The sequence below is a fragment of the Brachyhypopomus gauderio genome, chromosome 4, assembly GCF_052324685.1.
Source record: "Brachyhypopomus gauderio isolate BG-103 chromosome 4, BGAUD_0.2, whole genome shotgun sequence".
In the NCBI taxonomy this organism is placed as follows: Eukaryota; Metazoa; Chordata; class Actinopteri; order Gymnotiformes; family Hypopomidae; genus Brachyhypopomus; species Brachyhypopomus gauderio.
Window position 1 is genome coordinate 23,654,465 of NC_135214.1, and position 11,344 is coordinate 23,665,808.

Consider the following 11,344-nt stretch of genomic DNA (forward strand, 5'->3'; position numbering starts at 1 on the left):
GATGTACTATGAGCCAACAATGAGTTGTGTGAGCGGCAGGTGCCACTGGCGAGTGGCATGTGCCACTGGCGTTTAGCTACGTGCCACTCGCGTTTAGCTACGTGCCATTGCATACGCTGATGAGCCATCACACTAATGAAAAGTATTAATAAAAGTTACAAGAACACACGCCTAATGGTCTTTACAGAGTTTAGTTTTAGCATGAATAACACATCACAATTAATTCAATAGATATGACGACTTGAATTACATCTGTAATTCATGTTTTCGTTCATTCAAACAAGTATTTCGGAAACCGTAGCATAACATTTGGCTAGTCGTTCTCCCAACAAAACAAGCAATGAAAACAGTGTTACGAAGACCGATGGTGGAGCTACGTGCAGGCAGTTAGCTTAGCAGAGTAGCCGCTTCTAGGAGTGACTGCTGGAGTCATCGGAGGTGTTGCTATGTCCCTGTTTTGATCGGCATGCGCTGTACCTGTGTGGCAGGCGCCACTAAACAGTGGCTGGTGCCATTCGCTAAGTGGCAGGTGCCATTCGCTAAGTGGCAGGTGCCATTCGCTAAGTGGCAGGTGCCAGTACATGCCATTTCCGGCCGGCGGACCTGCCACTTCCTGCTGCCAGATGCCACTGAGGGACTGAACCCCTGCTGGTTTTATCTTTAGTTACTCCTAGTAGTGCATTCCCTGTTCATTCTTAGTTTATTCCTGCTGTTTGCTTTGATCTGTTACGTTGTCTAACTCTGTCTATCTTAGCGTTCGTGTCTTCTTAGTCTAAGCTTCTGTGTTTTTGATTCTAGTCCCCGATGGTTTTCCCCTGTGTATAAGTATTAGTGGTCTGGCGTATTTGGTCGTTGTGGTTATCTTGTTTACTTTAGTCTCTGCTGTGTTTCTCTGTACCTTGTATTATTTCAGAATTCTTATTTACATAAACGTATTTTCCTTTCATAGTCGCTGTGGTTCGTTGTATTCATTCGTTAGTGTTTCAGTTTAGTTTGGTATGCCTCGTCGCGAACTCTCCGTGTGAGCGCGGTTTCTTTAGAGGAGACTAGCTCCTTCAGTCCACTCTTCACCGCAAATGTGTCCAACCCCGACTCCCACCGCGTTACAACATGACATTACATTTCTTGCTTAAAGCCTATTTGGCCTATACGGTGTTTATGATACAGTCGTATAAAGAGTGAAAGGAAAAACTAACATTTGGAAAGTCGCACGTTCATGCAGTCGTTACTCGGATGTATTTGGTGCGGTTAGTGAGTTTAGAATAGTCTTGGATGATTATGAGAATTGAGAGATTATGGCGGTGTTTGTCGTGTCGTGAAACTGGTAGTGAATATCAGACGGGGCGGTCCACAGTCTGTGACTGATGGAGGAGGGAGAGAAAGAGGGAAAACTGTACAGTACATAAGCTACGAGGAAGGAAGTCGAGAGAGGGGAAGCGTGAGAGAAATCAGAAGAGACAAACGCAAGAAAACAGTCACAGACCAAAGACGGGAGTTCAGAAGAGGAATCTACACCCTTTGTTTCGAGTATTTCATTATGGAAGGAATCGATTTTCCTTCGGTGAGGCAGCTGCAGTTTTTTCCTTCCAATGCCGTTAATGATCATACATAAATGTATTTTAAATGGTTCAAATCTGCTTTTTAAATTTTATGTTCAAAAACTAAAATAGACGTATGATTAAGATATAGAGTTCGTGGTTTCCTTTAACATTGCCGTTCTGGTAGCAGTACAACAATGGCAACATTTACGTAGTACAAGCCGATCGGAATGAGAGAAACGTAATAACGAAAAGGAAATGTTGAATTTGGTTCATCCATCTCTGTAAAAGCAAACACGCCTCATTAACACTTTTTATGAATAAGGAACCAAGTTCAATCTCCGAGTAAGAAGCTGCGAACAAGTAACCAAATCGGAAGCTGCGAAGAAGTAATGAACTTAGTTACTTCGTCACAGATTCCAAATCGTTTGGTTACTTGATTTAGGCTACTTTTGATTTAGAATCAAGAAAATCCCTAAAACATGATACATGGGGGAGGAGAACTTTGTGGAGAGGTTGGCCAGAGGTGGTGTTGCCAGAACCGGTGTAACAGATTCCATGCGTTATCATTAATTACTCCACCAATGTTAATTTGATTTCAATTTCAATTCAATTCAGTCCAATTGTAATTCCAGCTGGGCCCATCGATTTAAGGATGGATTTAAAGCAGTGGCCCACGTTTAAGTACAGAAAGCAGTTCTGATGAAGCCAGCAACGTATTGTCGTCATTTAATATTTCATAGCACCAAAGAAATGGCCTTTATAGGTTAATCATTAATATATTATAATTTTTTTTACTTATATTGAAGATGTACAGACCGGAAATGTTTGAGTTTGAAGGCATCCCTATGATCCACTACGTTACGGACAACTGGGAGAATGTTCAGAACTTCAAGGCGAGACCAGATGACATCCTCATCGCCACTTATCCCAAAGCCGGTATGCTTTCCTTAATGGCTTATCTGATCAAGTGTTATTGTGGCTAAAATAAATGAATGACTTGCAAAGCAAAGTGCTACACAGCCCACAAAATGTCAAAATCATAGAAGTGATTAAATGTATTACTCAATAGTGAAAATAAAACTAGGGCAAACATGTCAGTACCCAGACAATGATCAGTGCACATTCATCAGATACATGTTAGAAAGAAGTTAAGGACGAGGAGTCAGACCAGGATGACATCTGGACCCAATCAAGGAAAGAATGGTAATTAATTGGGGACATCCAATTACAGAGATGGAGCCAATGCAGTGGATGGAATTATAGTCAAACACATCTAGGTTTATGCAAGATATGTAGATATGTGTTACGAATTGACCAGGCAGAGAGGGATCCAAATGCGGAAGAACACCGCTTTTATTGAAATGAGAAGCTGGCACAGAAAACAGGCAGGGGAATCACGAGTACTAGGATAAGTAACAGCGTGTTCTTGGCGTGGTCAGGACGGTCCAGGGTCATACCGGGGGAGCAGAAGTCAGGAGGTACAGAGGGATCAGGCAGGAGACAAGGTCGGGGACGTAAGCGAGGGTCAGAACACAGGAAAGCAGACAGGTAATAGAACGGCTTGGTATGCGGCATGAGTCGGCAATACTTCGCGACTGAGACGTGCTGGGGAAGGTGTATAAGTGTGACTGAAAAGGGGGCGTGGTAATGAGGGGCAGGTGAGGCTGGTTAGGGAAGATCAGGTGGCATTCCTTACAGTACCCCCCCTCAAAGGAGCGGCACCTGACGCTCTACGACGTGCCGGGGGGCGACCGCGACGCCGGGGGGCAGGAAAGTTGGGGTGCGTTGCATGGAAATCAGCGATCATAGTGGGGCAGAGAACATCCCTCGCTGGAATCCAGGCCCGTTCCTCGGGCCCATATCCTTCCCAATCCACCAGATATTGGAGACCACCTCGCCGGCGTCGGGACTCCAAGAGCTCTCGGACGATGTACGCCGGACGACCGTCGATCTCCAGAGGGTCAGGAGGTTTAGCAGACACTGGGGGTACGGTGAACGGGCTGTAGTGAACCGGCTTCAGGAGAGAGACGTGGAAGACAGGGTTAATACGGTAATGTGATGGTAAAAGGAGTTTATAGGTAACTGCATTAACTCTGCTGAGGACTTTAAATGGACCAATATATCGTGGACTAAGTTTTTTGCTCCGTTGCTTTAGGTTGAGATTCTGTGTCGACAGCCATACTCTTTGTCCTGGGTGGTAAATCAACGCTGGGAGACGACGACGGTTCGCGTTGAGCCTGCGTGTATGTAGAGCGCGTCGCAAATGTACATGTGCTAGTTCCCAGGTGCGGGCACTGTGTTTGAACCACTCGTCTAGGGCTGGGACATCAGCTGGTGTTTTGTCCCACGGGAAAAACGCAGGTTGGTAACCATATACACATTGAAAGGGCGTGAGTTTGGTAGCGGTGTGTACAATAGAATTCCGAGCATACTCTGCCCACGGGAGGTATTTGTGCCAGTCGTGCTGAGAAACGCAATATTGTCGGAGAAACCTCCCTAACTCCTGATTGTAACGCTCAACCTCTCCGTTAGACTGGGGGTGGTAGCCTGACGTCAGGCTGACAGTAATACCAAGAAGTTTGCAGAATTGTTTCCAAACCCGAGATGTAAACTGCGTCCCCCTATCGGAGACGATTTCTTCGGGCAAGCCATAAATCCGGAATACGTACTGGAAGAGGTCAAGAGCTGTCTCCATGGCAGTGGGTAGCTTGGGGCGAGGAATGAGACGGCACATTTTCGAGAACCGATCCACTATTACTGTAACAACAGTATTCCCTCCAGATGTGGGCAAATCCGTGACGAAGTCGATCGCGAGGTGCGTCCATGGCCGAAGAGGAACAGGCAAGGGAAGGAGCTCTCCTGCTGGTAGCGTCCGGGGAGTACGTGACTGGGCACAAACGGAACATGCTAGAACATAATCACGAATATCGTCCTCCCAGGATGGCCACCAGTAACGTTGCGAAACGAGATGTCGTGTGCGTGTAATACCGGGGTGGCCTGTACCCGCTGTGTCGTGTGCAAGCTGTAGGATACGCCCCCGAAGGGATACGGGTACGTATTGTTTCCCCTCCGGGCATTCTACCGGACTGGGATCGTTGAGCAAAGCCTCGTCTAATTCTTTTTGTACGTCCCATCGGATAGCCGCGAGGAAGCAGGACTCCGGCAGAATATGTCCAGGTTCGTGGGTTGCTTCGTCCTTTTCGTGGATCCGTGATAGGGCATCGGCTTTGATGTTCTTTGACCCGGGTCTGTAAGAGACAGTGAAACGAAACCGGGAGAAAAACAGTGCCCATCTGGCTTGTCGCGGGTTCAGGCGTCTGGCTGACTTCAGGTATTCGAGGTTCTTGTGATCGGTATATACAATGAATGGGTGCTCCGCTCCCTCCAACCAATGACGCCACTGCTCGAGCGCGAGTTTGATGGCCAGGAGTTCCCGATCTCCGACGTCATAGTTCATTTCAGCGGTCGTCAGTTTTTTGGAGAAGTAGGCACAGGGATACAGTTTCGGCGGGTTTCCCTGCCTCTGAGAAAGAACAGCGCCCACTCCCACCTCCGAAGCGTCGACCTCTACGATGAACTGGAGTTGGGGGTCAGGAAGGTGTAGTACGGGGGCCGACGTGAATGCTTTCTTAAGGAGTGAGAACGCTCGTTCCTCTTCAGCGGTCCAGGCGAATTTCCGAGTCCTCCCTCCCTTTAGGAGATTAGTGAGAGGGGTAGCCAACTCACCGAAGCCTCGGATGAAACGGCGACAGAAGTTGGCGAATCCCAGGAATCGCTGCAGCTCCTTTGTGGAACGAGGGGTCGGCCAGTTCGTGACTGCTTCCACCTTCTGCGTATCCATGGAGATCTGGCCAGGGGACAGCGTACATCCCAGAAATGTCACCGAGGAGCGATGAAATTCACACTTTTCCGCCTTCACATAAAGACTATGCTCCCGAAGGCGCTGTAACACAGCAGAGACGTGTTTGACGTGTTCTGAAACGGACGGGGAATAAACCAGGATATCATCAATGTAAACGAATACGAAATCATCTATCAGATCACGGAAAATGTCATCCATAAATGCTTGGAATACGGCGGGGCTATTAGTTAGTCCATATGGCATGACAAGGTACTCATAGTGCCCTCTGGCGGTAACAAAGGCAGTTTTCCACTCATCGCCCTCCCGAATACGGACCAAGTTGTAAGCGCTGCGTAAATCTAGCTTGGTGAAGATGTGCGCTCCCATCAAGCGCTCTTGCGAAGCAGTGATAAAGGGGAGAGGGTAGGCATATTTCGATGTGACTGCATTTAGGGCACGATAGTCTATACAAGGGCGTAATCCCCCATCCTTTTTCTCTACGAAGAAGAAACCAGCAGCAACCGGCGAGGTGGATGGTCGAATGAACCCCTTCTGCAGAGCCTCGGTGACGTAGGACTCCATCGCCAGATCTTCAGGGCGTGATAGAGGGTAAGGTTTCGTTTTTCGAGGTAAGGGGGCTCCAGGCAGGAGGTCGATTGCGCAATCACAGGGACGATGAGGAGGCAGACGACAGGCACTGTCCTTGTTGAAGACGTCCGCAAATGCACGATACTGAGTGGGGATGACGTCAGAGAGAGGTGTGTCTGGGCTTTCCACCGAGGATGACCGGAGTGGTAGGTGAATGCACTTGCTCAGACAACTGTCCTTCCACCGTACGAGTTCTCGTTTTTTCCAGGAGATTTCAGGGTCGTGCATGGACAGCCATGGAAACCCGAGTATGATGGGGTCTCGGGGCGTGGATATGAGGAAGAAATCTCTCATTTCACTGTGGAACAGACCTACACGTAGCTCCACGGGGCAGGTACGGAGTGTAATCACACCCTCTCCTATAGGCTGCCCATTCAGAGAATTTATTCTTAAGGGAGGATCTACAGGTACAGTGGGGAGGTGTAAGTGGTTGGCGAGGTCCTGATCTATGAAATCGCCTGCTGCTCCCGAATCCACTAAAGCAGACAGGTTTGTATCTATGCCGCCCCAAGATATTAGTACGGGTAAGCTAACTTGACTGTATCTTTTAATAGGCAGGAATGGCTGACATGTTAGTGGGGACCTGCCAAGCTGTACAAACTCGTCTGTCGTCTGAAGACTCGGATCACGTACATGGGAAGGCGGCGCACAGGACGCAATGACAGGGACGTCGGTATTACTGGAGCGGTAGGTCAATAACAATTTGTCAACGTTAATGGACGCTTGAATGAACTCAGACAAGGTGAGGGCTTCACTTCGGCAAGCGAGTTCAACCTGAATGTCATTTCGCAGACCGCGGCGGAACACTGTTTTCAAGGCCGAGTCACTCCAACCGCTTCCTGCAGCCAGCGTACGAAACTCTCTCGCATACTCGGCAGCACTACGTTGTTCCTGTTTAATCTCGTAGAGCCGGTCTCCCACATCACGTCCGTCTGCGGGATGATCGAAAACAGCCCTGAGTACTGCGGTGAACTGACTCTCCGACTGGAGGGCAGGGTCTTGGCTTTCCCACAACGCTGTACCCCAGGCACCTGCTACTCCCGTGAGGAACGAAAGGATAAAGTGGACTCTCTGTAACTCGGCCTGGAACCGGGCTGGATGATGCGTGAAGTATATGGAACATTGCATGAGGAAATTTCGACAGCGATCAGGAGATCCATCGTAGCGCTCAGGTTCTGCCGCTGGAACACTCACGGAGGTAGGAGCAGAGGTTGTGACCAGGCGGACAGCTTCCTGGAGGGCAGCGATGTTGATTCCTTGACTCCGTATGATATCCGTGAGCTGGCGGACCGTTTCGGTGAGAGTCGCGATTGTTGCTTCTGCTGGATCCATGTTGTGGCGAAGTATTTCTGTTACGAATTGACCAGGCAGAGAGGGATCCAAATGCGGAAGAACACCGCTTTTATTGAAATGAGAAGCTGGCACAGAAAACAGGCAGGGGAATCACGAGTACTAGGATAAGTAACAGCGTGTTCTTGGCGTGGTCAGGACGGTCCAGGGTCATACCGGGGGAGCAGAAGTCAGGAGGTACAGAGGGATCAGGCAGGAGACAAGGTCGGGGACGTAAGCGAGGGTCAGAACACAGGAAAGCAGACAGGTAATAGAACGGCTTGGTATGCGGCATGAGTCGGCAATACTTCGCGACTGAGACGTGCTGGGGAAGGTGTATAAGTGTGACTGAAAAGGGGGCGTGGTAATGAGGGGCAGGTGAGGCTGGTTAGGGAAGATCAGGTGGCATTCCTTACAATATGTTTGTATCTATACAAACATGCATGTTAAATTCACCCTTTAGCTGTTTTAATGGCAGATGTCTATATTAGTGATGGGCCAATCCAGTGTTTTTCAGTTCCGATCCGAGACCGATATATAACTGGCAATACCGATACCGATACAAATACCGATATAAGGGCTCTTTAGTTCAGGGGTTCTCAGCCCAGGACCCCCATTTTCTTATTGTCATTAAATCATGACCAGTTTTATACAGTACAAATATTATAACTAATTAAAAGGGTAAATTGGTGGTTACCATGGCAACAAGATTGGTTTGCATGCTGGGCTCCAGACAAAAAGATTACTCAAGGAGCCAGTCGGTCCTAAAAGAAAAAAATCAGGCGACTTTTTCTAGGCTCCATAATAAAATACAAACTAACAAGCAATGCAACACACATCAGATCAGCTGTTGTTTAGGATCTGTCGTCCAACATGTCTGGTGTCTTTCTCTTCCCTGTAACTGTGGTTAAGTTGGTTTCATGTTTGCATATTCGGAATTAGACATGTTATTTTAAATGTACTACTGTCCTTAACATTACCATGTTAATTACCTTAACATGGACGGTGGTCGTAAAGTCCCCAGAGCACGGGGCACTCTGTTTTTCTGAAATAATTTAAATATTTTTAAATGATCCTTCATGAGATAAAAACAAGTTGTATACATATTAAGTGCGCATTTTGTCAAATATTTCAATAGCTTTTAAAATGTCATAGGACAGTACAACCTTGGTTTGTGGACTTATGATGGACCGTTTAAAAGCTATTGAAATATTTGAAAAAACTGACCACCACAAATTAGTGCAAGGTATAAATACCAACCTTTTAGTTGTAGGTTATTTAGGATGCACTTAAATTTCTTTGGTGGTCTTAGATGGACTGTTTAAAAGCTATTGAAATTATTGCAAATTATTAAAATGATTGCCTTTACGACCACCACTTGCATCCATATTAAGGTCATTTGTAGACAATGCCTTAGATGTTGGAGTGGTCTTCTTTCGGCAATTCCCGTTTAGGGGTGGCCAGGTGACAGGAGTACATTTAAATTAACATGTTTTTTAAAATATATCTATTCCTGATGTAAACAAAGTTGTAGATGTTTGTCTTGATTGCCAGAAATAAGAATTTGCATATTTTGGTACTTTTAAATTAAAGTTATTGTAGAAAGAATTCCGAATATGTGAACGTGAAACAAACTTTACCAAGTTTCCTAGTATGCATATGAGGGACTTTTGATCCCATTAAAATTAACTTAAAACTATGTACAGTTAAAGGAGTGTGTCCTCTTATAGTCCGACAGAGATGTAGACTTTGTGGAAAAAATCCGATATTTTTGTCTTCACTATTTTCAACAAGCTAACGCTTAGCGCTAAAGTGTCAGCTCGGCTTCGCTGCTTCGCGAGTCATGTGGTCGGATTCCCGCCTTTGTTGATGGGCACAGACTAAGATGTGAGTGGGAGCTACATCGTTTAACTTTTAAAATTCAAACTCAAAAGAAAATGGTGGATATTTTTCCAATAACAATCCTCACCCATAAAAAAATAATGCTGTTATCACCTGTCGCCACTGGCGAGTGAAATAATTATATTACTCGCAAATTAATATTTATGGTCGCGATTGCGTCCATTTTAGTCGCAGTCTGGAGTCCTTTATTCAAGATAAAAGACAAGTACAAAATTAGAAGAGTAGACTATTAATTTTTTTACAAGCTGATCGCAACCCACCCAGAATGAGTCCACAACCCACTAGTTGAGAATCAATGTTTTAGTTCATCACATTTCTCAGCCAGCTACAGACTGAAGCTGCTGGGGGTTGAAGGTAAACTGTGGAATCCGGATCACTGGTGCGTTTCGTGTTAACGTTACGGCGCGTTTATTGTCCAGCTCAAACAGCGGACTGGAAAATGGATCGGTAAGTGGATCGGCCACATTTGCCCAATATCCGATACACTAAATTGTGTCAATATCGGCCCCAATACCGATAATGTATAGGATCGGTCCCATCTCTAACTTTAAAAACGCCAAATTTACGAGTGTTTGGCCATGTGGGCCAATATTGGGGTCAATGTGAGCTTCAGGTGGGCCCCGTATGAGCAATGATCCACTGGCCCTACATGGGCCCCTTGTTTGTGTGGGATAATGATGGGGCCAAGGTGGGCAACAAGTAGTACCCTTATGGTTAACTGCAGACACCCACTTTAGCCCCATTAGGGGCCCATATGGGTCCCATGGGCAAATCTTTATAAGGCCCACATGGGTTGTGCAAAGGGGGCCCAAATATCAGCCCATCACTACCATGGGGCTCACAAGAATGTCAGCTCACATCACGTTTTCTGTGTAATTCAGTTTTCTGTTCTCTCTGTGTTAATCATGTGTGTTAAATCATAAATGTTTAACATTCTGAACTAATTAACAGGTTAACTAGCTCAGCTAGTTAAATAACTCTGGATCACAAGTTTAACTGAAACAGCATGCACGTTATGCCATTAAAAATAGCATTAGGCATATTTAATGCCACTTCTGTTTAGGACATGACTTACTATTAACTGTAAAAATGAATCACTTAATAACTAACAGTACAATTTTTTACCAAAGCCTTTAGCAAACATTCTCTAAACCTAACTAACCAATTAGTGAGCTAACCTAGGTGACTACTGAGTAGTCTAGTGTTTGCTATGGTAGGTTAACTCACTAGCTTAGGCTAGCTAGCCTAGCAACATCGAAAAAGTGCACTTATAGTAACTGATCTGGGTTACTATCAGTGGGGAACCGTCAGGGCCCTCTACGCCCTCTCAGAGGGCCTAAAATATTCTTAAAACATTATATATATATAATTATCCAATTTTATTTTATCTACTTACAGTTTTACAATCGACATCTAAACAGTTACAAAAATATAAGCAAATAAATTATTCAACCGTGTCTATTCAATCTGTGTTGGAAGGTGAGGGGTTAAGTGGAAGCCTGTGAGCCTGTGTCTCCCCCTATCAGGACTGTGATGCCCGCTGTTCGTTTACAGAGGGCCTGGCAGTTATAATTCAGCGCAATACCAGTTTCAAATGACAGTAAAATTGACCAATCATATCTTCCCTCTTAGTGGGCGGGCTTAACTGTATGATAATTTCCGCCCGCTGTGGCGACGCTAGCTGTCGTTAGCCTACGGCCGCTAGCTAGTTTCGATTCGGCCCTTTGACGTCCTCATTTACATATTCCGCTTGCGAGAACCACGGAGCTGTGAAACCTTATTTTGTTTGGAAACTTATTTTGCTTAACAAGTTATCTAGTACAAATGTTATTTGAACGCACTACATGCGTTTCTAAAGTTATACTGTCGTCTCGGTTTTTTCTTTATTCTTTAGTGCAGTTTATTAGGAGAGGAAAAAAAATTTTGGGGGGGGGGGGGGGGGGGGGGGGGGAGTAGCGGGCCCAGGTTTAATGGTCACGGTTCGCTACTGGTTACTATAGATGATTATCTACAGCTAGGTTAGTTACGTCGAAAATGTGTAAATGTAATGTTTAACATGTGTTAATGTACATTTTTCGCTGAT

At 45.8% G+C, this 11,344-nt stretch overlaps 1 protein-coding gene across 5 annotated transcripts in view; it reads left to right on the top strand.

Moving 5' to 3' along the window:
• Nucleotides 1-696: 696 nt before the first annotated feature.
• Nucleotides 697-11,344, top strand: part of LOC143512620 (cytosolic sulfotransferase 3-like) — a 20,851-nt gene continuing 10,203 nt past the window's right edge. Inside the window, exons 1-2 of one of the 5 annotated variants that reach the window (XM_077003172.1) lie at nt 697-1,561; nt 2,348-2,477. In XM_077003172.1, coding sequence (XP_076859287.1) covers nt 1,538-1,561; nt 2,348-2,477 — 154 coding nt within the window. In that variant the 5' untranslated portion in view covers nt 697-1,537. Of the gene's footprint in view, nt 1,562-2,347; nt 2,478-2,687; nt 2,745-6,224; nt 6,365-6,584; nt 6,718-11,344 lie in introns of those variants that run through there. The other 4 variants (XM_077003171.1, XM_077003174.1, XM_077003175.1 and 1 more) reach the window with 4 other exon arrangements.